The sequence below is a fragment of the Apteryx rowi genome, unplaced genomic scaffold (genome assembly GCF_003343035.1).
Source record: "Apteryx rowi isolate R43461 unplaced genomic scaffold, aptRow1 scaffold_71, whole genome shotgun sequence".
In the NCBI taxonomy this organism is placed as follows: Eukaryota; Metazoa; Chordata; class Aves; order Apterygiformes; family Apterygidae; genus Apteryx; species Apteryx rowi.
In genome coordinates, this window is record NW_020450994.1 from 1,144,671 (window position 1) to 1,172,329 (window position 27,659).

Genomic DNA, 27,659 nt, shown 5'->3' on the forward strand with positions numbered 1-27,659 from the left:
CTTGAAGGGATCTAACTACGCTGGTCTACTGGAGCGACATCGCATTCATACGAAAAATGTGGAGCATGTTGTAGACAGCTTACGGTAAGATTGTATGGGTATCGAGGACTTCAGGAACCGTGCAAATACCGATGGATTGTGTTAAACAACGAAACAAGCTTTGTGTGATGAATGCTAATGAAACAACAATACTGAAAACAGGGTGATGTAGATGGACAGTAATTCCTGAAACAATCTTAATGTGAACTAGCTCAGTACACTTAACTAACACACTGCATTATTACCTTGAAAACAAATGAAAAAGATGTGAAGGACTTGTGTGAGAATCAATGCTCATAAACTAAATACCACTGTAATTAGTCCTTAATTACATGTCAGTTTTTCAGAAGGATGTGACAAGGAACAATATAGGACACATTCAGGCTTTTTCCTGCACTTTATAGGAACGAGAGGATAGAAGTCCGTCTTGTTAAACGTCGTGAATATAATGAAGAGACAGTTCGGTGGGCAGATGCTGTTATATCAGCAGGAGGTATGACTTTATGGTGGGAAAGTATTTATTTCAGTATATTTTCATAGATAAACTTTCAAATTTTGCAGTGTGTGAAGCATCTAGAGGTATGCCCATTTTGGAAAGAAATTGCTGATGCAACTGTCAGAAAACAGGAAAAAATGCAATCATTGTGACCATCCTCTCCTCCTCTAGTATTTGTAGCATTAGGAGGTGATTGCCAATGCTTGCCTACTTTGGAAAAATTTAGTATTATCTTGTGTAAGACAATTGTGAAGTCTACTATAGCTTTCAGCTAAAGAGAATGAAATATTTGATGTCATATGCATATAGCCCTAAACCCTACTCTCTGGTTTTAGGTGTGTGAGGTGAAGACTAATGTTTTACTTCTCCCTTCCCCTTCCCAAACTTTTTTTTTTGCTTTCACACTTATTGCAGTGACTGGAGTATCTAGTTGGATGGTACAGGTAAAAGTATGCAACTTCTGAACAGCCTGTGAAGCTGCTCAGAGCTTTCTAAATGACCAATAGAGAAACTAACCTGATTTTTTCTATGTAACATTGGGTGGCAGCAGTTCAGTTTTATTTTGTGTTTTGCTGCAAGTACTGCAGCATGTTCCTGGGGTCTGATTCATGTTCAGAAAAGCAATGAGCTGCAGCTCCATTCTGCCTTTCTCTCCTCCCCTGGAGTCCACCTTGCTCTTGACTAATGGTTACTACACTCAGAATTTGTAGAAAGGGATGCGTGTTCATACCTGAAGTACCCTAATACACTTCTGTAGATTCAGCAGACTCTTCTAAGTTGGAAATTAAAGGGAGGTGTGAATGCTTCCTCTGCTAACTTGGCTATGGCAACATCTGGCATAGTTATGAAGCCAGCGACTAGGAAATAGTAATGTTTTAAACAACACCATCTAAATTTTTCAGGACTCATAGCTTGGTGCAAAGACTCTTTTGGATTATAGTTGTCTTTCTGTTTAAGGAACAGGAAAGAGATTGCTACATATCTGAAGAAACTAGAGGCACTTAGATTTCTATTTAAACAGTTTTATCTAAGATTTTTTTCCCAGTTATGTGTTTCTGGAACCAAATAAGACCTTTAAATTGTGTCTTCTAGCAGAAAACCAAGAAAGAACTAAAGCCACTGTTTCCATGTGATTCATATAAGATCTGGTATTATGTTGTTTCCTGTCTCCTGTGGGTCTGATAGTATTTTGTAAACATTTTTTATTAAAAAGAATTTCTCTTACCTGTTCTTCTCAAACTTGCTTCTGCCAAATTCAATTGCCTGGGTATGTACAGCCGTCAGAGGAGTAGTATTTTTTCAATCATTTTTGTCATCTTGAATTTGGTTGTCACTATCCAGTTTTAAATAGTTTCAGTAATTTTCCCGTTACATTTTATTTTTGTGCAACTTACCTAATCAGTTGTGGATATGAAAGTGTGTAATAACAATGCTTCAATTCATGAAAGATTATTTTATTTGGAATTCTAGAATGTTAAGTGAAACTAACTTTTTTTTTGCTTTTTTTCTTGTAGGTGATGGTACAATGTTGCTGGCAGCCAGTAAGGTCTTTGATAAATTTAAACCAGTTATTGGAGTAAATACTGATCCTGAAAGGTAAGAACACATTTGGGAAAGCAATACTTCATTTAATATCAGGCACCATATGTGTCTATTTCATCATGTTCATTATATGAAGAAAAGGCATTGAATATGAAGTTTTGGTAGTGTTAGATGAAACTGCTGTCTAAAATGAGAAGTCCTTTTAAACTGGAGTGGCTTTTCTCATCTTCTCAAACAACCTTTTTCCCTACAAAATACAGTATCGGTAAGTATGGCACCATGTGAATTTATGCTAGCTCCAGAGCAAAGTAGCAGCACGTTTGAAAGGAGGTTGACTGTGCAGTTATTTCAGTAGCAGGAATTGTTTGGAGTGACAGTGTAAGATAACTGGTTGTTAATTAAAGTAAATGAACATGTATGTTAAGTAGATATTCCCAGAATGACTTTTCAGGGTGTACTTTCTTGCTCGTGGTCACTCTGTAGCCCAGAACAAGTAGGTGTTCTTGGACCAAAGTTTGGAGTGTGTCTAACAGGATAGGTTTGTATTCTGGTTCCAAACAGGCCTGCAAGGACCTGTTACTTCCCCTCAGGTGGCTTTTTACCACCTCCACTGGCATTTGGCAACATAAATGTCTGTTCTAGTGGATTATAGAGATAAAGGGAACCTATTACTACTTTTTTATTACAAAAATGTACACAATGAGTTATCCTGTCCCATCTGAAAGAACTTTAAAAGTATTGGATAAGCAAGAACTTCTTAAACTGCCACAACTCTGTTCACACACAAGTGTAATGGCACTCAGAGCCAGTTAACTTGTATTACTAACCAAAAGCTTCAGGTTACAAATGGCAGTATAGAATAGTGACTGGAAAATGCAGAACTCTTTTTAAAATAATAATAAAAAAAAAAGAGTGGTGCCTGAATATTCAGAACCTTAATTTGTTTATCAAGAAGGTAAATCCTATTGGAAATCTGATAGGGCCTCAACAAATTGTTTTTTGTTTTGTGTTTTTTTTTTTTTTCTTTGCCACTGGTTCTTTCATGTAAATCATATCATACTTCAGAGGACACTGTCTCCTCAGCCAGTTAATGGCATTTAGTTGTCCTCTTATAACTCCCCACAAGTTGTGTTCACCTAGCAATAAGATTGATTTGAGCAGGTGGGTACAGTGTATTAGCACTGCCTGGTTAGCATAACCTTCAAATGGATGGCAAATAAAAACTCAGAAGGCACCAAGGCTCTGTCTGAGACTTCTAGACTTGGGTTTCTGCTTCTGATGTTCCCTATTAATCTAATCTTAGCTGATGAGAAAGTGATGGCCAAAAGCGTTTAATTCTTTCCAGCCCCTACTCCTCTTCCAGAACTTTTCAAATGCTGTGAATAGATACTCTGCAGTATCAAGCCTGAATAGCAGAGTTCAAATAACAACTGCCTTCAAGTTATCAAATATCATTCATGAAAGGGGATCAGTGTTTGGTTTTCTGGCTTGGACATGAGATTCTTTTGACTTTAGGCATGCCACTTACCTGTCTCTTATCACTAACTTACCTGTAAATGGAGAAAATATTCTTTCTAACTTGGAAAGTTTATTAAGCTGAAGTTCCTTGCATAGAACTATGGTGACAGGAGCTATATTAGTACCAACATATTTCTGCAGGATTACTAGCTTAACAGGAAGTTTTTAGGGGAAATGTGGAAGACAGCTCATCATGCCTCCCTTCCACTTTTCCTTGGGCCTGAAAGATCTGTAATATTGCTAATGTGTTATGTATGTAGGAATAGTACAGTGTCATAGTTGTGGTATCATAAAGGTCAAAAGTCTAGCTTTGCTTCATGTAACCAATAGAGCTGGGGGGTTTTTTGTTGTTTTTTTTAAGGGATGAAATCTCAGAAGTTATACTGTCATTTTCATTGTCTTTATTCCTTTTTTGCTTCCAGATCAGAGGGCCACTTATGCTTGCCTGTGAGATATACCCACTCTTTTCCTGAGGCGCTACAGAAGCTTTATCGTGGTGAGTTCAGGTAGGATTCACTGATCTTTGGTTTAAAAAAAAAACAACCCAAACATGTATTATGACAGGATTAATGATATGCAATTCTTAAGGAAGAGATGATGCTTAGTAAAATCTTGATGCCTCAAACTGTGAATTCTGTAGATGTTTACCATATTGAAGAATGGATTTGTGGTCGGGAGTGGGATTGGAATACAAAGCATAAAACTGGCTGCCAGTTCCAGCAAAGAGACTTCTCTATGACCTTCAGCAGTTGACTTACTTCTCTGAATTACCAAATTGTTAGACAAGGAACTGTAAATCTTGTGAAGGATGCATTGGTTTATGTGTTTCAACACTTGAAAGCATACTTAGTAGAATGATGGGCCATATTAATATCTGGTAAGCAGAATCTAATGAACTATCAAGTATATAATTAGGAGACAGTCAGTGTGATGCTTCTGACATTTTGGTGACTAACGTAGAACAGCTTAAGTGCTGTTACCAGAGTAATGTTAGTGAAAGCTTGCTGCTTTTTTTTTTTAATAGTGAAGTTAGCTTGATGCTTTCCGTACTCGCTATTCTTAGAATAGAAGAATCTCACTTGAATTAAGCAGGAAGCAGTATGAATTTTAAAAGGCACATTAGGGGAGTTTTTCATAGACTTACTTAAAAAGTCTTTCTGTGCTGTATTAACATTCTGGATTGTTTATACAGTGGCAAACCATCAAACAGAAATAAGTTTTTCACATGAAAACATTGCAATTTGTTTTTTTGTTTGTTTGTTTATACTTCTAGTATATTTGTAGCTTGATTGAAGTGTAATTTTATTTGTGGCATAGTAGAGGAGGCTTCTAGAAACAGGTTAATACAGTCATAAGGACTTGTAAATAACCGAATGGTTCAATCTGTGTTACTAAATGAAAAGGTACTTCTAACTCTGATATCCTGAGACTTGGGGAACAGAAGCTTTAAACTGTCCATCATATTAAATGGTTTAATTAAATCTGGTAGTGTTAATGCAGGTAACCTCCCTGATACTGTAACTGCTTCTAAGGTTTTGTTGGATGTCACGTTAGATTTTACATTGCTGGCACTCCTGTTGTTGCTCGTTACGGACCTGAAGCCTCATCAGAGCTAAACAGCAGGCCTTTTTTTGGTTATTGTTCTGGAATAAGTTTGACTGAAAACTTGCATCCCTTAGCAAGGACCTGTTCAGTGCAAGGAGCATATATTCTTACTGGAGTCCTCGGAGCAACTGTTACATCATGTCCTTTCATTATGTGATTCAAAGCACAGCTAATGTGTATTCCTGATGTATCTGGATGTCGCTGTGCTGTTCTGCTCACCCTTGCAAGGACTTCAGCACAAAGCCTTTCTGTGTCTGCTTTTGGAAGCAGCTAAACTACTTAAAGTAGGAGGAGACTGGTTGTATCTTTGATATTTATTCTCAGGTGGAGACCTGGGTGGTGTCACTGAGAGAACTGTGGAAATGTCTGCTTGGCTGCAGTAGCTCAGTTTTTTTTCCCCTCCTTCCCCAGATTCATATTACACTAATATCTTTGTGCATGTCTGTGTAAGCATGAGTTTACAGGGATGTGTGGTAGTGCTAAGGGGACATATTTCCTGCTCCCCTGTTACATGCTGAAGTAGTTTACATTTCCCCTCTCTGTGCTTCCCTACAGCGTATCAGTTTTCATGCCAAATTTAAGTTAAGGAGAAACTTTGGAACCACTGATGAAGACTGAGCTCCGCAATCTTGGTGCATCCCCTTTATGTGACTTCCCTTTTTTGTTTTCCAGTATGAAATATTTTGAACCGGTTTGGGTTACTGAACTGTTTGATCTAATTAGAACAAATTCAGTCAAAGTCAAAACATAAACTGTAGCTGAACATAGGTCTTGCAGGTTATAAACAGTGACCCTTCCCTGTCTGAAAGCCTCAAAATCATTAGTTGCAAGCAAAGTAGAAATCTGCTACTAGTTTTGGAGAAATTGGAACAGTATCTCCTTAAATGACTCATTGGCAGTGTTGTGTGCATTTTGTTCAGGCACAGAGAAAGCAAAACTGAGGGATGAGTTTGGCAGGGAACAGTACGGATTGGGAGAGGGACACAGACAAGTAGAATACTTGGAAGTCAGGGTGTGAAAGCTCAGCTGAAGCTAATATTTCCATAGTGAGGTAGAGACTTGGCTGAGAAGTCCACAGCACTTGAGTTCTACCAGCAATATTTTCATTTCCCCTAAATAACAGAACAAAACCGAAATATAAATTGCCTCCAGTTAAAACATCTTCCAGAATATTTAGGCTAGAGTGTTTGTTTCACTGTAAACACCTGAGAACACATTTTACTGGAAGATGTTGAGTTAATGAGCCAACAGTTGAGTCCCAAGTCCCCCTGCAACAGGAAGGAATTAACTGAGACTGAAGGAATAGCGGTCTGAACAATGGAAGTGGTAGTTCGTAATTCTTAGGGGAGGAACAAGAAGTACAGCAGGAGAAATGGATTGCAACAAAGCAGCCTAAATACATTGGGGATGGAGATTGAAAAGATGCAAAGGAACGTAAATTTAAAGGGGAGAGAAGGATTGAGAAAACTAGCATTGCTCTGAAAAAATGATCAGGTGCAAACTTAATTGGAATGTGGGTGCAGATAGACTTTGCCTTTAGCAAGCAGAGATTTGAGAGAGAATGAAAATTCAGCCAAATTACAGACAAGGAATATAAAAGTATACACGTGTAGGAATGAAATTATTCCATGTCTTGATTTTTGAAATACAACCAACCAGGAATATCAAGGATAGGTATGTAAATACAGTAGTGGAAGATCAAAGAAATTGTAAGCAACAGAGAGAAAACAGCAGACGATACTGAGAGCACTGGACTGACTTTAGTCACCTTTCACTAGGAACATTACTTTCTCAGATTCCACCATTAATTCTATTAAAAATGAAAATCTCAGGGCAGAATAGGAAGAGAATGGGTTGTTGATGACTTGGTGGTTTTCAGATTTATTGGGCCTATGGAAACTTTTTAAATAGTTGGGTAACTAGATGAAACTGTCTGAAAGAACTTTTGGTCAGAATTCCTGAAGGACAGGGAGGTGTCAGTGACCGGAAAAGGGGTTGTCTTCATTCTCCAGGTAGCTGGCAGTTACCTTAGTGAAACAGTCTGTGTAAACGCTTCTCTTGCAGTCCTGTGTAACAATCAACATCAAAACTTATTAAGAGCAAACAATGTCAGACTGCCATAAAAAGAAATATGGTTAGTAAACAGTGTAACACTATCTCAGAATAGTAGCTGTCCTATATGCTTACTTTATAGGAGTTTGGATGCATTCTAGCATGAGTATTGTAAGGAAGCTAGTGTAATGATATCTATTGTAAGCTGTCTGCCTGGCTGCCTAAATTGTACTTCGAGTATCAGGGCAGGTAGCTAATTATATTAAGGGTGTGCTGCATGCAGCTCTACAAGGATGTCCCTTGGGTTTTGTACTATCCAGTACTTTCTTTCATGATCTAGATGAAGGAGTAAATAGATAACACGTTTATTAAAGATCAAGGTAGCGTGAACTACAAACATGTAGGAGAACAGGATTAGAATCCAAGTAGACTGAGACGTTTAGATAAATGCTTTGCAGTTCAGTCAAGATGTGCAAAGTATTGCATTTACTGATTACAACAACTGGATGCACAAATACATGATGAAAATGACAGGCAGATGTTTCTCAGAAGTATCTTGAATTATAATGGATTGAAAACTAAATGTAAGTTAGTGTCAGCATTCCAGAAAAAGCAAACATCATACAACTTTGTATAAACAGAAGTCATATTTAAGATGTGAAGTAATTCTTCCTCTTTATCTAGCACTGGAAAGGCCTCAAATGGTATACTATGTGAAGATTTGAGTATTGAGGTTTCAGAAGCACAACAGCAGTAAAGCTGATTGGAAATTCCCTCTGTTCTCCCCCAAGAAGTTCTAGGAAAGTTGATGCATTAAGGTGCATGGAAGAGAATTGAATTCAGTTTAGAAAAGATTAAGTGAAGTTACAGTATATATTTGAAGATTAAAGTTACTGCAAGACAAGATGTTGTCCTAATTCAGGAGATAGAGAAAGTAGTAATGGATTTTTATCCAGCCTAAATCTTCCTTGCTGTTATTTCAGGAAAAATGTAAGCTGGTTACTGTGACTCAAATGTCAGCAACATGAACTGGGAAAAGCTGTGTTCAAAACATTTCATCGTGATTTGCTTTCTGAATCAGAACTGCTACTACTGCTTTGTTTAATATAGTGTCTAAATCATAAGAGGAAAAAGGCATTGATTTCTAGGAAAAAAACAAAAATCTAAATGATGTAACAGCTTAACGAAGAATGCCTTTTATATCCTTTTGTTTCTTCGTTTGAACTTCTCTCTCAAGCATCCTGAAGAACTTGCCAGGTCAGGAGACTATTAAAATGACAGGATACTTATGGCTACTTATATGACAGGATACTTATAGAGAAAGGAATGGGTAGAGCTACTGTTCTGGGTGTCTGCAAATATAAGCAAAGTGGTGGCAAAAATCTAGCAGCTATTGCTGTGTAAATGCCGAAGAGCCTGTTACTCTCAAACTCATTGTGTCAGTCATTAATTCATAAGTTAGGATCATATGCCTAAAAAAATAAGATGTTATATGTTATGTAATGTTTGTAGATTTCTTTTGGCCAGCGTCATCTTATTTCACATGCACACAAATCATTAGCTAGCAAATTGGTAAATGTAAAATATTTACACTTGAATATAATTGATTTTCTAAATTTAAAAGTGATAGTGGAAGCTATGAAACTTGAAGTTACTTGGAATGTACTTAAACTTGTGATCTTAAAATGCTCTGCTTTGAGAGTGAACCAGTGAAACTCTTCTGTTTTCAAGACTCTGATCCTAGCTAACTTTAAAATGAGCATTTCAGCTACTGATACCAATTTCTTTCTCCTTTTTAAGGTGGCAGTGGCGGCAACGAATCCGACTGTATCTTGAAGGAACTGGTATTAACCCTACCCCTGTAGATCTGCATGAACAGCAGCTAAGCCAAGAGCAACACAGCAGGGCTCATATAAATGAAAGATTCCAGGATCAAAGTAGGTTAAAGTTTGTGACAAGAATGTAACCACTTTGCCATAATAACTTGGAATAGGAAATAGGGGTTTGTAAGAATTCATGAAGTGTTTGAAGTCTGGTCGCTACTGGGCTGATACAGATACAAACATTTGAGAAGCGAGGGAGAAATGACTCTTCTTAGCTCAGACTAAGGCTTTGTTTTTTAAGGGAATACCTAGGTTTTTATGTGCTGCTTCTGCACTGTACACTTAGAACTAGTATTTAGTATTAATAGTTAATTTATAGACTTTTTTCCTTTTAAGTATGTTACCTATTGGAAAAATATTTAAGCTTTTTAAATGGTGTCTCTTAGTGTTACTGTAGAGATGTGGGGTTACTACATAAACAGTTTGCCATACAATTAGATGTTTTGGACTAAAACTGTGTGTGTGTGTGTGCGCGCGCGCTCTTAACTTGTGCTGAATTTGAGGTAGGTTACCTCACAATTGAAGAAAACGTATCTCGGGCTGCCCGCAAGTGGCCATATGCGTGCAAATACTTGTGTAGGAAGGTCATGCTGTTAACTTTTTTCTTATTGTTGAAAGATGGGAAGTCTCAACAAGGAAATGGTATTCTTTAACTACTGCATAAATAGCTTGTAGAATTTATTTGTATATTGAGACAAATTATTGTAACTTCAAGAGAGGAGAATCGAATAGGATTAGAATGTTTTAGAAATGAGAATTTCTTCCTGGGTAATTCCTAAGTAATAAAACACTTTCAGGTGTTTTAATTATGGTGGACTGAAGAAGTTTCTGTCTTTGCTTCTAGTGCTGGATTTCCCCACTGAGAAGCCCTTAGTGAACATGAACACTATCTTAATCCCCATTAATTAGAAGTTAGTCTGTGGTGTGTAATCTAACTCTGAAATTTATCCAAAACATCCGTTAAGTCACTGTCAGTGAACTACCCTAAGTTAGAGGAGTGACCACTGACAGAAGAGAAGAGTTCAACCTGTCTGATTAACCACAAGTTCGAGGAAAAACAATGTTCTAAAACGTGTCATTGTTTTACTGGCCTTGGTTCAAATACTTGTGGTCTCCAGTGAAGGACTGTGACTGGATACAGAAGGAACTGGTGAAAAAATTGGGTCCTTGAGGACAACTGAACACTGAGAATCAAGGTCTAGAATGCAATCCCAGGCAGCAGACTACATTCTCAGAGTCTCATGAATTGTTTTTGAAAACTTGGGGTTTAGAGCCATGATTTGAAACGGCTATATTCAATACCTGCAGGATCTGAGATTTCTGGTCCTCATCTTTTGCCAGTGAGAGCACTCAATGAAGTCTTCATTGGGGAATCTCTCTCATCCAGGTATGTTTAATTGTTTACTATGGCAGCAAGGCACAATTGACTTTGTTTTTTAATGACATTGTAATGGGTGATTGGTAATGGGAAGTCTTTGCTGTGAAATTTCTGTCTTAGTCTGTGAATATATAACACTGTTGCTGGTTTCAAAGTGTGTATTCAAAGATTTTTTTGGTGCAGTGATATGAATTGGTGTTTCCCCCCTTCCTGTCTGGCCATTCCATGTTTCATTATCAGATACCTTCAATTGCTGTCTTTACAGTGGATCGAAGATTTCGATGTCTGTCCTTAAATTGTCTCTTGTCCTGCATCTTTTCCTAAATATCTATCGTGAGCTTAACATGACCAAACCAAAATCCTAGTAACTTCTCCTTTCCCCCTCTCTGTCATTAGAGGCAAAGGTAATGGCATCCCTTTGGCTGAATATTTGTTATTATAGGAAAATGTCTGACACTTCCCTCCTTGTTTTAAGAAACCAGTTTATATCAAATCCTGGTATTGCATTCTCCAAAATACCTTTAAGACTATCCTTTCCGTCCTGAAGGTAAAGGCATCTCTGCTAATCAAACGATAAGGATGTGGGGAATGTGATTGGGGCTGCGGGAAAGGAGTTAAAACATGATCCTCAGTCAGGACTTTTGGCCAAACTTTTACTTGTATTTTATATCCTTTTCCCTTTTACTGTGTCTTTTTTTTTTTTTTAACCTTTAGAGTGTAACTTCTTCTTGTGTTTGTACAGTGCCTGGGACACTGTGGTTGCTGCTGGAAACAGTATAAATGTTCCATGAGTGCTTTATCTTCCATCTGGACTGCAGCCTCAGACTGGCAGAAGGAATTAGTCTCAAACAGATACAAATTTTGCTTTTTACTAAATCAAACCTAATTTTATCAAGATGCTAAAAAATTTCTCTAACATATAGTGATAGAGGAAGACAAAGCTGCTTCCCATCACTTTACAATAACCCTCTACTTCTAAATGCCAGAAATACATTGTGCTCTTTGGTTCCAGTATATTTGACAAACACCAAGGAACACAATACCTGTAGGAGCAAATTTCTTGTAGCAAAGGTTGCGTATAATAATAACCCTAGGGGCTTCTAAGGGCTTTTTCTGCATGACAGTTGAGAAAACAAGGAAACTGAAAAAAAAATTTCCTATCTAGTTTGCAAAAGCTTTGTCTTAAACTGAATCAGGCTGTGCCTCTGTGTTCTTAATTTGTTTCTGGTTCTTTCATCTTTCCATGTTTTCAAGAGTGAGTATGCATAATGCTCTTAGTCACAAACAGTCTAAACTGTTTGACACCAAATATTCAAGAAATATTTTCTTCCCAGTCTATCCAGACTGAAACTTTCATCACCCAAAGCAGTTCAGTAAGCTCCTTTTACTAAGAAGGGTGCGACTCAGTCATGCTGAACACAGTGAATGTGTTTTTCTGAAAGGGCCTCTATTAATCTGAAGACTATATCATATTGTTGGATTAGACATTATAAATGTCAACAACTGTAGTTCATAAATACACGCTTAGATGTTCTGGAGCTTATGGAAAGAGATGTTCTGGTTGCCCTAGGCCTAACATTAGAAGGGAATTCCATGAGATATGAATAATACCATACAAAACGATGGTGTGCCTGAAGACTTATTGCACTGAGTTTTAGGAAGAATTTGCCCTGGAGAGCAACTAAGTCTGCTGACTACGGTCAAGCTAAAACTGTTCATGAAGAATCACAGTGGATTTTTAATTACTGAGGTGATCAAGAATTCAGCTTGAAGCCATGCTATTACTCACTGATGTTGGAATTTTTTACCTCTTAGTGTTCCCTGATGTAATTTTATGAGACCCAATCACAGCATAAGCACAGTTTATGCGTTAGTTCAACAATTATTCAAGGAAGGTAATGTATTTGTAGTTTCATTTGTAAGTCCAGCAAACCCTTATATACAAAGTTATTGCCAGATGAACTACAGAGTTCTTTGCACAGAATTTAATGTGAAAAGTAGCTGCAGAAAAACTGCTTAAAAGTTCATGCTGCAAATCACATTGTCAATTATAAAAACTGCTATAAAACGGTGAATCAAAAGTGGCTGCCAAATCAGAAGTACACTGTACAAAGCCTGTGAAATTGTCATCCATATTTGAAACTGGCCCCTCTAAATTTTTATGTGCCTGATAAGGCTGTGTGTTCTGTCTCATTCAGGGAGAACTATAAGTCCTGCAAACCCAGTTTTAAATTCTCGCTTCATAGGGCCTCCTATTATGAGATATCAGTTGATGATGGTCCATGGGAAAAACAGAAGAGTTCAGGGCTTAATGTATGCACTGGAACAGGATCAAAAGCATGGTAAGTTCATGTCACTGCTTTGACAGAAAAGATTGTTTCAGATAAATTAGCTTCTGATGAATCTACTTTGCTTAAGCATCTTACCCATATTGAGGCCCTCTTGGGCTATGGTCATTCAGTGTCTGGCACAGCTATGTCCAAATGTTCTCTGTATGGTTCAAAGCTGTCTCAGGTGTTTGAGAAGAGCAGAGAACCCCCCACTTGCAAGGGTGAAGAGGAAGGGGAGAAGAATAAGGAGCTGAGGGATTGTGACAGAAATTTACCTTGGCTGTAGCTTTGTCAGGTGAAGGAGGTTGGATGCTCTGTGTAGAGATGACTGGGGGTGGTGAGGGAAAGAGATTCTGCCCTGACTTGCAGAGCGTATAAGGGGGTTTCCCTGAACTACTCTTGTTGGCTAAAACAAAAGTATTTAGTTGTAGCAGTTCGGAAGACTTATAAAATCTAAGCTCTAAATAGAATGGGAAAACACATGCTTGGAAACTGTTAACAGTGTTCTCTGGCACACATATTGTCCGTTCTCCTTCCAACCCTCTTTTAAACATAATTGAAAAGGCACAGTTTCTTTGCCAAAGTACTTCCCTAAAATAAAGGGCATGTCTGAGTAGAATTGCACTAGCCTAATCAAAGGGTTAATGTTCTTAACTTCAATTTAAACAAGTCACATTACTGCATGTAGATATAATACATGTAATTTTCTGAGATGTGAGAAATGTTCAGTGAGAGGCTGTTTCATTTGGAAATCCGGCTGTGCTTATGGTTTAAAGTTGTACAACAGGGCCCTGGATTTATGTGGCAGACTAACATGGACTAAAACTGAAGCTTTTATTGAAATACAGAAATGAATATTCATGCTGTAACTATGGTTACTGGGTTTTAGTTTTCATTGTACTTCAGAATCTTGTATTCAATGAGCATAACGTGATCATGGAAGCTGCCAAGGATGAAACTGGCAGATTGCTGGGGGAACTTTCCTACTGTTCAGTACCTTGGGAACATACCGCCTTAGCCCAAAGCTGTTCTTATGCATTTTATCTGTTGCTTATACATTCTGTGCTGAGCAATCCCAGAAGCAGGGACCAAATCCCAGGACTGCGCATCTTCAGTGCCACAGTCGTGTTTACTGCTGACCTCTCTAAGCTTACTCTGTGGCTTTGTGATTCTGCCACTTCGTGATTCTGGTGTGCTGTGGTGCACTGAGGACCCAGCCTCAGAAAGATGACCTTCCTTAGACTGTGATTAAGGTCCCTTGGGAGTTCAGGCCTCCTCAGCCTGAGAGGAATTTAAATCCTCCAAATGCTTCCTTGAGCTGCAAAAAAATGCATAAAAAGTAGATAGTTAGAAAAGAACAACTTTGGATTCTGCATCTCAGTTTTTCCTTAGCATCTGCTTGGGCTTGCAGGTAGGCAAGGAGTGTAAGAGGAGCAACTGTGGACAAAAATCCTTGGCATTTTCTGTAGTCTGCTAGGTGTATTGTAAGTACTAAATGCAAGATGTAGGTCCCGTTGAGAACTGGGCAGCTGAGGTTTTTAAAGCACTGCTGTGCAAGTGTGTGATTGGCACCTAAATTCATTTTGAACCTGAGCATAGAAAGTGACTGTTTTCTTTACTGATGTCTAGACTTGGTTCAAACTGAGGTTTCTTATTGACTTGCCATGTACCCAAATGTGGCAAAAGCAAAAAGTGTCTGATCTAATTGTTTTCTATCTATACTACAATTCTTGCACAATTCAAGCACACAGCTTACGGTACGCTTACACTGACAAAGTGGCATAAGATTTGTAAACAAGTGTTTGGTCCAGTAAGTTAGAAATAATGCAAGGAATTAATATGCAGGAGGTGGACTGAAGGGATAAAAAACACACAAAACCTGTACAACTGTCAGGTTGCAATTTTTTTAATGTAAACTTAAATCATAAATTATTTGGGTTTTAAGGCAGGAGAATTATTGATAGGGAGACTGCACCTGTGTATCATGCTCTTCCTTCCTGAAGATTTCACTTAATGGATTACTAAGGTTTACCAAACCACAGATAGATTTGCAATCCAAGAGTTATTTTAGGGTATTTTCCAAAGAGACTGTTATCAGCCCACACTTGTGCGTTCTTTTATTATTATTCTTTCTGGAGTGAAATCTAATTCTTACCTATATGGAAGTGTTTTTCTCAAATTATATTGCTTAGCAAACTTTTATTTCTCTGTCTAGGTCCTATAACATTAACAAGGTAGCAAATCAAGCTGTTGAAGAGATCCTTAAGATTGGTGAGTGAACAATGTGGCACTACTGGCTAAGTTTATCTGAAGATACTCCTGTCTAATTGGGGCTCTCTTTCTTGGCTCAACAGCTAAAAAGCTTGGAGGTTTGAATCTGCCATTGAATGCAGAACTAGTACAAAAAGGTTAGTGAAAATGACAAGTTTTCTTTAAACTATAACAACTTCGACCAGTTCATTTTGATTGTACTCTAATACTCAACACTGAATTTGGTATTTTAGTACTCTTGCACTATTAGTCTTTCTTAAAAACACTCTTAAGCTTTGAAAGATATGCTTTATATATATATGTGTGTGTGTGTGTATATACACACACATATATATATATACACACATATACACACACACATACATACATATATATTTTTATATATATATGTATCTCTTCAGGAGAATACCAGTTCTAAAATTCAAAACAGCTAATACTTAATCACCTGAAGAGAGCTGATGAATGTTAGTCATGCAGTGGAGCTGAAATAGATCTGTACAGTTAAATCCTTTTTAAAGTGAAGGCAGCTTAACATCTGGTAAGACTCAGTATTACCTCTAGGTAGGGAAAGCTGTTCTTTCCTGAAGGAATGGGTATTTCTGAGAATAATTTTCTCTGGAAAAACTGATGGCTGATTTCTCTACTTACAGTAACAAATGATTACAATGACTCCCTGCTCTATAGCCCAGAAGAACCAAAGATGCTTTTCAGTATTCGAGAACCTATTGTAAACAGAGTTTTCTCAAGTAGTCGGCAACGTGGCTTCTCTTCAAAGTAAGTGTTGGCTGCAACAATTACTGAAGAGTTATTTCATTCTGTGTATTTGTTGAAGTATGAGTAACCCAGGAGTTTCACCTGAAATCTTTCAACTCCCAGTTTGTGTTTTGAGGAGCTTGAATATTATTTTCATAGGAACAAGAAGAGAGTTTGTAAGTTGTTATACCCTTTTTAGTGTTTGATTCGTGCACAATCTTAGAATAAAAGAATTGCACTGTGACCAGTTTTGGGTGTGTGTCCTCCCTACCCACTGTAAGACAGGCATTGACAAAGTGGAGTAAATTCAGCAAAGGGCCACTGAGTTGTTTAGGGGGCTGGAATATATGATATATAAGGGAGAAACTCAAATGGATCTGGTTTTGTTTAGTCTGGAGAAGAGAAGGCTAAGCAGGGGGAATCCAGTTGCTGTTTTCAGGTACCTAATGGATGGTTACAGATGAGACTGAGTTAGATTCCTTTCAGAGGCACACAGCGAAATGACAGGAGGTAACAGCCACGATTTGTAGGATGGAAAATTCTGACCAAATACAAGGAAAAGTTTTCACTGTGAGAAAGGTCAGACACTGGCATAGGCTGCCTAGAGATTGTTGTGTCTCTGTCCTTGGAGATATTCAAAACCTTGACTGGGCAACCCTACACAACCTAATCTGTCTTTGAAGTAAGCCCTGCTTTGAGTGGAAGGTTGGACTATGTGCCCCTTGTAGTCTAAATCAGTGTTATAACAAATCTCTTATGACCTAGTAAAAAGGACATATCTGTCTATTGGACTTAAATATTACCATTTTAGAGAAGTTTTCCATTGAGCATTAGTCAAGTCTTTAAATGTTTACTGCTTCTTAGTCATTTTGATCTGGGAGGTCTCAAAGGTAAGTAAATCTTTTTAAGACACAGTAAGAGAAGGGGTTAAAATAAGAGCAAATAATTGCATTTTCATACATGGATTCTACAGGATTCTTGTCTTAGTTTTCTGCATGGGATATACTATAAAAGCTATAATGGAGAGACAAATCTCTATGCAAACATGTCTGCCTGTTATTTCCCTTTTGAGGTAGTCTTTGCTGCCTGTCACTGTTGGTCTTCAGCTCTTGCTACTAGAGATCTTCCCCTTTGTTCTTGCTGTTTTTTGAGATACTTCAGCTGCCCAGAATGAGATGGAGTGGAACTTGCTTTCAAGTTGTGCTTGTAGTGTTCCTGTGTTTCTTCTGTCTCAGTGACAGTCTGAACATGCTCTTACTCTAATGCTCAGGCATAAGGAGACAGGGTATCTACAGAGAACCAGTATCTTCATTTGCACTGGTAGACAGCAGTCTACTTATTACAGGATGTCTATGTTATGGCTGTATTGTATGCCGTTATTTCAGAGCATGTCATAATCACCTTGATGTGAGACCGCCTGGATGGAGATCCTTTTGTAAGCTTCCAGAGCTTTTTTTGAGAGTGTGTTTCCTTAAGTGTCTCCTCTGTCTCTAGAGAACTGCCTGCATCCTCATATCAGGTGGATGTTTGAGGCATTCTTCTTATGAAGAATAATGCGAAGTGTCGAGTAGCTTGCTGGTTATGTAATTCATTTTGATAGTTTACACAGAGGCAGCAGTTCTTTTGGACTTCTTAGCGGTGGAGACTGAGCTTGGCGATTTACCTTCAATTGTCCGACTGAAACAGTTTTTGAGCAGCATCATTAGATCCTGCAACATAATGGAATGCAGAGAACACCTTGGTTTGCCTTCCCTGAAATTCACTCAGCCCTCATACTGGATGGCTCTTGTACTTATGGAGTCCAGGCTTTCCGAAGTGATGGGTATTCTGACTAGCAGCAGAAAGATTTCTTCAGCATACCTACTTGGATAAAAGTACTGGGTTTTCATTCTGGTGTTGGGGTAGGTCTGAATCTTCCAGGTGGACACTGGTCGTTCTTGGTTATGTTCTTGGACTGAAGGAAGCTGTTATCAGTTAGTTTTCCTGCAGAGGAATGGAGGTCCACACTGCAGAGCCTCCACTCATCTTCAAAGAAAAGGCTCCTTGTTTTGTTCCACTTCTGACTTCTAATTTTTGCATGGTTCATGGAAATAAAAAGATTTGTTGGGGATATAAGTCTGGTACTGACATCTAGCAGAACATCTTTTGAGCCATTTGAATCTGATAGTGTCCTTTTTTTGCTTTTCTGTGAAGGTAACCACCTTGGTATCTGCTCCCTAAAGTAGGAAGGGTTGGAGTACATGGTTGGAGACAACCATGTAATCCTCAACTCTAAAACTCATTTATAACACCTCTTGCTAAGATTGTAACAGACTTAGAATATCATAAGGACTTTTTCCTCTGCATTGGTGGGATCAAATTTGTCAGCCTTGCAGGATAATCTTGTGTGGTGCTTGCCCACCTACCTACCTGCCATATGTCTGGCTGAGCATGTGGATTATGTATCCTAAATGTTCTTGAGCTGTTTATGAAGAGCAGTTACTTTGTAGTAGGTAGTATGTGGTAGATGACTTAAGTGTCAGCTGCTGGACCTTTCCTGAGAGAATTTGCAGACTAGTGTGAATCCATAACTTGCTAGAATCTTAAGCAAAAAGCATGTTTTATTACAAATCATATGCATACGTTACCAACTAGTTTACCCAGATCTGAGTTAAATCAGGTCATCTGTGATCTAATGTCCTTCCATAAATCAAGAGCGAGTGTCCCCTTTTTTCATGTCTGTGTGCTTAATTATGTACTTTCTCAGAAAAAAGAATAGCTGTACTGAGGAACCCAAAGGTCCTTCTAGCCCTGTATCTTCTCTGTGAGTCCAAAAGTCTGTGCTGAGAAGAGGGTAAAAACAGTGGAAGCATATACTGCTTAATATCTGCCTCTTATGCTCCAGGATTTTTCAGCAGGGGTAGAGGTGGTTTCTGTGTATTCTAAATGGACTTCTTTCATATGAAATTGTCCAGTTTCCCCTTCAAACTTGTACAAATTTTAGCAGTTATGACATCTGTAGCAAGGAGTTCCACAAGTTAATACTGTGTGAATAAATGACTCCTTTTATTTCTTCTGAACCTGTTGCTTGCTGCTTTTGATTGTCTTGCCTAATTTCACCTCATTTAAAGATACAATTTCAGATATGGTTAAAAACACAAATTTAATGAAGTTAGGGTGGGTCTTTATGTTGTTTTGACCCACCCAATAACCAATATTCAAAGAAATCTAGGGCAGAGGGTGTTGATGTGGATCCAGTTCTGAGCAGCTGATCAGTTTCCCATAGGTTAATGAAGTTGTACTGGAATAAAATTTCATAGATTTGTTTGACCCTTACATAGTGAGAATGTGATATGGTAGTTTAAATAGGGCTGATGGATAAAATACTGCATAACTGAGATGGAAGCTGTATTAAACAAATGTAATGATGACTGTTTGCCAAATAGTATGACTTCTCAAAGGTTGTCCTTTATTTCTTCAGAAAGGGTTATTTTTGTAACCTGCAAGAGGGCATGGGTGCAGTTTTGGGTAAGGTGTCTGAGGCTCATGATATTCAATAAAAGGCAACTGAAACCCAGCTTCTTAACTAAATGTAGGGAAAGTAATGAAGTAGCTTTGGGTGTGAAGACCTGTGCTAACCCAGTAGTGAGGATGTGTGTCAGTGGACTGTGAACGCTGCATTCTTCTTAGACTGATGCCAGACTGATGCTAACACCCTTAACCTTTGAAATTATGGCTGTAATTCCAAGCTCTTATGTTTATGATAGATGTGTCCATGAAATTTAAGTCGTTAGATAATTGTTGAATTAAATCTTGAAGATCAGGATAGTCTCTCTAGACCGAAGTTTAAATCAGAAACAATCAAGACCATCCATGTGAGACTGAAGTCTTACAGTTGCTCTGGCATCACTACTAGTTCCCATTTAGCAGCATGAAAAAAGTGTGGAGAGCTTGATATTTAATATTGCTTCTACTTTCCACATGTTTGAAAGGATAAATGCCAACAGTTCAGTTCATTTTCCTTTTAAAGGTAAGTGAAGAGGAAGATTAACTTTACTCTGATTTGCCCAGTAGTAGAAGAGCTGCCTTAAAATACATAAGCAGAATTTTTCTGTTAGCTTAGGTAGTAGTCAGACTCCTTTAATATTGACAGTAATGTGTTGCCATACCTATTTATGGCATTGCCTGGCAAGCATTCTGACCTTCAACTTTGTGTTTGAAATGACTACCCCTTCTCTCTGAGTGATTCATGTTATAAAGTAGAATATATTAATACACAAATTATCTGGAAATCTCTAGTGTTGCTAGTTGAAACTGTGTTCTAGTTAATATTAAAACTATACATTAGAACTGTGCTAAATTAATGTAAAACTATTTTCTGTAAAAGATCTGTTATGCAAATCAGTATTAAATGGGATTGTCAGCTTTCTTCAAGACAGCTAAACTGCAGCTTTCCATATTGAGTGGTGTTATGGGCTGTCCTCACTCTCCTTTGGTAGACAGGAGTCTCCATTTGATCAGGTCCTTCAGTCTTCTCTAGGCTTTGCTATGTCTATACAAAGTACTGTTAATATTAGAGGATTCTAGTACTTAGTACCCTGTCAAATTCTTCTGTAAGTATGCTGAGCAAATAATGTTTGTCCTGTCGGATCCTGGGTAATTGAGGGTTTACTGACCCATCCAAAGAAATGCCTGAGAACCAGCCCGTGTATTCAGATAAGTAAGTGCTTGTGTGAAGTATCTCAATACTTAAGCTATTTAATGAGTGTTTTTGCTTTGTTTTGTTTTTTTCCAGAATCTGTGTCCGTTCCCGTTGTTGGGATGCATGTATGGTTATAGATGGAGGAACATCTTTTGAGTTTAATGATGGGGCAATAGCTTCAATATTGATCGATACAGAGGATGCACTGTGCACTGTTCTGCTGGAAGAATGAAGGACCCTAATGTGTTTTTTGTTGAAACAGTTCTGGATCCAGAGAGGGAACTCCTGGAGATAGACAGCATGTCACAATGCTGCATTAAGTTGGAAGTTAGCTTTTTTTGGATGCAAGAGCATTTGAAAGAAGCTTGAGACACTTTTCATTCCTTGGGATGGGGAAATCTTAGAAACCTGATACTTAAGCTGTTTTGCATCTGGTGTAAAAGAAATGTATCTGAAGTCTTACTTATAACTTCAGTGAAAATTGACACTTCTAACCTGTAAGGCAAACATGAAAGAGCGTCTTTTTAAACTTAGGTGGATGGGTTCAAATATTAAGTCAGTAGCATTAAATATTCACATGTACAGTTTTTTAATAGCAGTCTGGGACTGATGAAGCTAAACACCTTCGTACATACACTTTTGTAGAAAAGCTGACTGTCAAGGTTGAGCGACTTGATGCAAGGATACATAGATTTTGGTAAATTCTGATACTGGCCTAACAAAAATGGAAGTATGAACTTTTTATATGCTTTTCAAAAATTTTACAACTTTGTAGTTTTCATATAACTTGTGACAGATCTTTTGGCTCTTCCAGTATTTTTTTCCTACTGTATAGATTTGCCTTAAAACTTTCGTCTGGTTTAGTTTCTAGAAGCTCTGTTCACATATCTTAAATGAGTTAGATCTCACCTTTGCTGTTTGGATAGAGAGACTTGAAACCTAAGGGTGTTCTTAAGCCCTTTAACAGGAATACATTAACTATAAAAAGTGTATTGAAGTTCACTGAATGGAGTAACTGGTCTGCAGGTGTTCAGTCACAGTAGTTTATGTAGGTAGCTATCGCTAAAAAAGGCCTTAGTAAATAAAATGGCTTGGAATTTCGGCTTCTGAGCTGCTTTGTCACTACAGAAGAATGAGATGTGCTAGTAGTTGGAGTGCAGGTTAACACCTACCTGTTTCCCTTCTTCCAAGTATGAGTTTTTAACTACCCCATAAAATGCTTCCTTTCCCAACCCCATGCTGAATTCTATTGGTTCAAATGGCAGCAAATTACAGCTAACTTCATATGCTTCTGATTATGTATCTGTTAGGTAAATAATAAGTTTTTAATACAGGGAAAAATAAGCTCTATGATTATAAAAGAGGGAAGTGACTCTTAAATAATATTTTAGAGAAACTGTGAACTTTGACTGCCTTTGGAAGTTCATGCTGATTAATGCATAGAGGAGAGGGCAGAATTTGAGAAAATGAGTTTGCTACAGCTGGAACTCTCCTGGTACATGACTTGAAACAATTTTTTTTGTTGTTTACTACAGATCTATTTCCAAAAGGCAGATTTCCTCAAAATACTTCTGAGTGAAGAGGCTTCTGTAACAGGTGTTCTCAGGTCTAATGGAAATATTCTCCAGTGTGGCCAATCAGTGTATTATTGCCAATCACAAAAATGTAAACTGATTTTTATAGGTGGAGGAAGTGGATAAAGAATTTCTCCCTTCTACTTAGTTGGGTTTTTTTCCCCTCCAGAGTTCCCTCTGAAACAGAGTTCAGAAGAAAAGGATTTGACAAGACCATTGAATTCTAGAAAAATGGGATACTGATATAGCCTTTTCAATAAGCTATCACTGTTTCGTGCACATTTAATCTTCTAAGTGTGCTGGTGATTGAAGTGTTATTTACAATATCTGCTTGAGTTACCTGGATTGTAAATGGGAAGGGGAAAATCAGAGTAGTCAAATATTCTTTAGAAGCTTTTTAAATTCAGGAAACTATGAGAATAAAGCTCTTTTGTATGTCTAAAGTAATCTGCAAAACTACTCTAAAGGTAAAGATGTGAAAGACTAATCCTTCTTTAGAAAGTGGGCTGCACAGAAACTAGGGGATTAGTTACTCCTAATCCATCTGTAACCAGATAAATGATGGTTTATGTGCCTCTGTCTAGTATAGTGGTCAATATGCTGTCTTAAAAAAGAAAAAAAAAAAGAAAAAAACACCAGTGAAATGAATTTATGACTTTGCCACTAACTGTTAGACCAGAGGCTTATTTGGGATTAAATATTCAGGTATTTAAAGTGTCCTTGAATACCTACATGGATTAAAATTTATGACAAAAGTTCTATTCCCTACTTATTCAGAGACATGTGTGCACTGTAATGTTTAAATGGAGACTGAGTAGGTGTCATCCTCTTAAACCTGTCATTCCTTATTCCGAATGCTGAGACTAAAAGGCAGTGTTTTTCAAGTCCTATAGACCCTAAGCATGATCTGGTTTAAAGTCAGAGGGTTTAGGGTTTAGTAAGAGATTTCACAGTTAAGTTTCTAACCATTATGTATTGAAATGGAAACATGACCTACTCACGAGTGGCCTCTACTGGCTTTGTGTCTGTATTTAATTGCACTTCTGTTGAAGCATTTACTGGTGAATGCTTGATTTAAATAACTAGGATGGGTCAGAGATCTATAATAGATAATCAGTAAGCAGGGCTAGCTTTTAATAAAGAACCATAAAATCCTTTTTAAGAATCCTTTATTACAAAGGAATACAGTACAGACAATTTACCTGATAGACAGTGTTCTGTGATATGACTGAGTATTGGTTTAACACTGATTTAATCTGCCTAGTCTGGCAATCAACTCTGTCTCTCTTCTACCTGCTGATTCAAATCTTGGTCTGTTTTCATTTAATGCCAGTCCATACTTCTGTGTTCTGCTAAAATAAACCTGTTGTTCTTTGCTTTTTTTAAGTGGTGTTTATACATTATGTAATAAAATTAAAGTGTAGTAGATGGTTGAAATAGTCTTGTGCCTTACTTTAACTCCTAAAAATGTATCATATATTCAGCTGCCTTTAACTTACAATGCAGTTTTTTCTATAATAGTTTCTATGCCCTTATGCTTTTTCTTTCTGTAGGTAAAATTCAGAGATTTATCTAATTTGTCTCTGGTGGAGTTCAGTGTTGTTTGCCTGGGGCTACCAAATATCAAATTCTTCAGTTAGAAAAATGTCAATGCTACATCTTAGCCAGAGGACTTGCATTATGTCTGCTACAGTCACTGTCATAAACAATAAGCCTGCAATACAGATATTCGTACTCTGCCAACATTTAATTTGATATCTCAAAGTTCAAAAGCTAAAGCCATAGTACTGTCCCCATTCTGCATTTTTAAAGTGATGTACAGTCTATTAAATACCAAGTATATTGGTGATGGTACCCTTTCTTCTTAAACTGTCATTGTTCATTTATTGCTTGGACAAGTTTCTGCTTTTTCTTTACATGTGCCACAAAGCTAGTGTCAAATCAGAAAAATATTCTCCCATCCCTCAGTCATTACAGGTACAGTACAGTAATTTTGTAGGTCTTTATTTAAATGCAAGAGATGCACGTGGTTACATTGTGTTGAGGGAGAAGAATTTACAGCAGTGCTGTGCTGCCAGGTCAAAGGATTTTTCTTGGTAAGTAGTTTAAGGCATAAGACTGCAAATTGTGAAGTAGTAGAATGTCCAATAGCCTCTAAATTCCTACTGCTTCCCCACTCCAACTTTCACAGGGTAATTTGCCCATAACCCCTTCTTTGTAAGGGGTACAAGCTACACCTATATAACCATTCTCACTATAGCACACCTCAAATATCCATGAAGAAATTTACCACCTGCCTCTTGCATTTGTTGGAATGAGGACAGTGTGTTCATGTTGTACCAGTGGTTGCAAGGTGCAAGCTTCATGCCAGGAAGCTAATGCTTATGTGTGGTGGAATGCACCAAGCTCATGCAGGAGGACACCAGTGACAGACAGATCAAAGTTTTATTTGATGGAATTACCTGTCCTTATCCTTAGATTTTGTTTTTCAAACAGTTATTTAGCTTTTCATGCCTGACTCTTTAATTACAAAAAAAAAAAAAAAAGAAAAAAAGAAAAGCTAAAACAGTGCTGGTTAGTGTTACAGATACAAGAAGTGGAATGATATAAAAACTTAAGTGATTAGAAAAAAAGTGGTGTTCCTCAGTAGCACCAAAAGTTTTCTTCCTTCTACTGCTCTTTTATGCTGCAGTCCTGGGTACGGTTTTATTGTTGGTCTGAGATCTAGAACTACATTAGCACTCCTTCCTGCAAGATTTTTGCCACTCCATTGATCACAGTTTTAAGATCTTATTAAAGAAAATACAATAGTTTTTGTATGAAGTTTTATCTGAGAAGAGATCACATTTCCCAATTCAGGCTTCCCTTATACTGCTTCAAACTTGTACAGGACTCAGCTGCCTCCTAGCTGCTTTTGTATAAATATCCCTTTCCCTGCTCCCTTACTGTTTTCAGGTTCAGTGAATTCAGAAGCAGCTGGAGCCTAGGCTAACTCTTCTGTACTCACAAACAGTAGGTAGCATCTTGTTATAACCATACATCTTGTTCAATTAAGAATTTGGATAGGTTTCATATCCTTATTCTGCAAACCCAGACTAAGACTGTTCCTTAACAAGCCTTATTAAGATGCCTAGCACCACTGCAAGTCTTTTCAAGAGTAGTAGATTTGGAAGAGTTAAACAGAAGCACCTTTAGAACACCTTAGAGCAAAGAAAGCTGCATCAGAACCTGTAACAGTTGCCAGAGGCTGACATAGTTTAATTATGATTGTTTCAAAATATTTTTAAAAGTTGTCCTAAAAAAGGGCTTTAAAAAAAATCTCTACACTTGCTCACAGCTTATAAGATTTCTAAAGACTTTAAGTAAAAAAATACTGTAAAAATATTTATGAAACTACATTAAGGCACAAGACCAAGGATTAAAGGTACTCCAGCACTCTGCCTTCTCAAGGAGCCTCACTACACATGGCACGTCCATAGCATCCAGTGAACCACACATGATCATAAGCTGCTAGGATTTCTCAGTGTCAATCTGCATTTGATGCCCCAAATTTCATGGTTCTTTTTACTGCCAACAGTTGGCCTTGCAATAGCTGTGAAATGTGAACAATTGATCTTCATGTCAGGAAGTGTTTCCTTGAGAATCTGCAGGGAGTTATCAGTCACTATTCCAAATACCTGAAGAGTCTTTAATGAAGGAATTTCACCAAGTTCTCTAGAAAAAAGAGCAATAAGTCAGTCATTAGCCTGCAAGTTTTTTTTTTTTTTTTTTTTGTAATCTATACCCAGCCTAGCTAAATAAACTAAATTTTTCAAAATAAGGCAAGTAACTACTTGGGATATATGTCCTTTCCTACTTTTAAAAAGTACCCATTTAACTGAAACTGAGGTCTCGGTACTGATAGTTCAGGAAAATAAGATTAATTGCTAAGCCACTAACTTGAAATAGAAAACTGAAGAATAAGAAGTAGGAGTTCTATATAAGTACTGTCATATTTAAGGGTCATTTCAATAGGATTTATATTTAGACTGGTTGTTGTTGAAAAAAGTGGTTAAATTTCTTCTTGCTGTTCTCTCTCACACACAGTGAAAACAAACTGGTTCCTCCTCTTTCACTTCTCCAGACTTAAATGTTTTGAACAAGTGGAAGGAATTGATCCAGATGAAGTTTCAACACATGGCTTACAGTACGCAAGCCACTGGGGATTGTCAATCTCCAATTTGTCATGATGCTTTGATAAGTAGCCAGCCCTGACTTCTCCATTGCTTAATGTTTGCCCAGTAATCGCATGAAGTGTGTATCTGCATGTATAAGCAACTATTAGATGAAATCAGAAGGCAAAGATACAGGATACACAAGCTATCACCATGACAGCACACAGTGCCACAGTAAAGGCTCTTCAGATTCCCATTTTGATAGTCCTGTTCTTTTTTTTTCAAAGGGAATTGCTGTTCCTCTTACTGTTGATCATTTTTGTAAAACTGACATCCTTGCCCAGAGCCCCCACAGACTGCAACAGCTTGGTCCCACCAAGTAAATAATCTAGGTTTTAGAACTCCTTCAGCTCAGTTAGTTACCTAATCCTCTTCCAAGGCTCTGTAAACAAATATTTACAGAGCTATTAGGGCAAAATAAGCTTTTCTAGCCTTCCTGCCTTCATCTCAGGGGAGCTTAAAATGCAAGAAAAGAAAGACGACACCCCCCCCCACCACAGCACCCTCCACCCCAAAAAAACAAACACACTAAAAAAAACCAGAAAGAAAATAAACATCCCCTCCAGCAACTATTCTTAAACCTCTTTACTACACAGTTACTGCGTGTTTATATTCCTGCTGCTAGTTGACAGTATTTTTGTAACGTACTGAATCTCCAGAGGATCCCTGAGGTACTGGAGACCTCCAGCTGGAATGATGCCACTATCCTAAGCCAGTTGTACCCTCCGCATCCTTGCTCTAGGCAGATATGAGCCATTTCAGCAGTACATAACAGTCCTGCTCATGAAGCAGTCCTCAATTGTGCAAGCTCTCAACCCAAAAAGTCAGTAAGAAAAGGATAAAAGGATGACCAGCAAGACGTAGAACAGACTTTGATAATGAGGACTGGGTGAACAGAAACCTCACAAAATTCAGTAAGAAGAAATGCAAAGTCCTGCACCTGGGGTGGAACAACCCCAAGTGCACCAGTGCTGGCTGGGAACCGCCTCGCTGAGCTGCAGCCCTGATGGGGGCTATGAGGAACACCACACCGAAGAGCAGCCAACAGAGCCCTCTCCTTGTGAGTAAGACAAGCTGCACACATTAAGTGTGGCCTGTGAATTCAGAGGAGTTACGCCTCTTGGCACTGGTGAGGCCACAGTCAGCTGGACATTTATGGATGGTTTTGGGCCCCTCTTCCCCTGCCCCCCTCCCAGGTCATACTGAGAAATTGGAGGAAAGGATGCACAGGACCTAAGGACACAAGAGACCTAAATGAGCAGGGCTTTAGTGTGGCAAAGAGGAGGCGAAGGAGTGATCTAACTGCAGCCTACAGTCACTCGA

General features: G+C 38.0%; 2 protein-coding genes across 2 annotated transcripts in view; one reads left to right on the forward strand and one right to left on the reverse strand.

Moving 5' to 3' along the window:
• On the forward strand, positions 1–24,668 carry NADK2 (NAD kinase 2, mitochondrial). Its single transcript, XM_026087173.1, has 10 exons — positions 1–84; positions 2,050–2,131; positions 4,018–4,101; positions 9,053–9,189; positions 10,444–10,522; positions 12,712–12,855; positions 15,059–15,114; positions 15,198–15,251; positions 15,765–15,888; positions 20,642–24,668. The coding sequence occupies exons 2-10, from the start codon at positions 2,061–2,063 to the stop codon at positions 20,778–20,780; spliced, it is 888 nt and encodes a 295-aa protein (XP_025942958.1). The 5' UTR covers positions 1–84; positions 2,050–2,060; the 3' UTR covers positions 20,781–24,668.
• Positions 24,549–27,659, reverse strand: part of SKP2 (S-phase kinase associated protein 2) — a 13,272-nt gene continuing 10,161 nt past the window's right edge. Inside the window, exon 9 of the mRNA XM_026087172.1 lies at positions 24,549–25,836. Coding sequence (XP_025942957.1) covers positions 25,623–25,836 — 214 coding nt within the window. The 3' untranslated portion in view covers positions 24,549–25,622. The remainder of the gene's footprint in view (positions 25,837–27,659) is intronic.

Bases quoted from the DNA above. Each gene is read 5' to 3' on its own strand.
- NADK2 (XM_026087173.1), top strand. From the start codon at position 2,061: ATGTTGCTGGCAGCCAGTAAGGTCTTTGATAAATTTAAACCAGTTATT. The intron at 12,856-15,058 runs GTAAGTTCATGT...TTCTCTGTCTAG, and splicing joins GGAACAGGATCAAAAGCATG to GTCCTATAACATTAACAAGG. The intron at 15,889-20,641 runs GTAAGTGTTGGC...GTTTTTTTCCAG, and splicing joins CAACGTGGCTTCTCTTCAAA to AATCTGTGTCCGTTCCCGTT.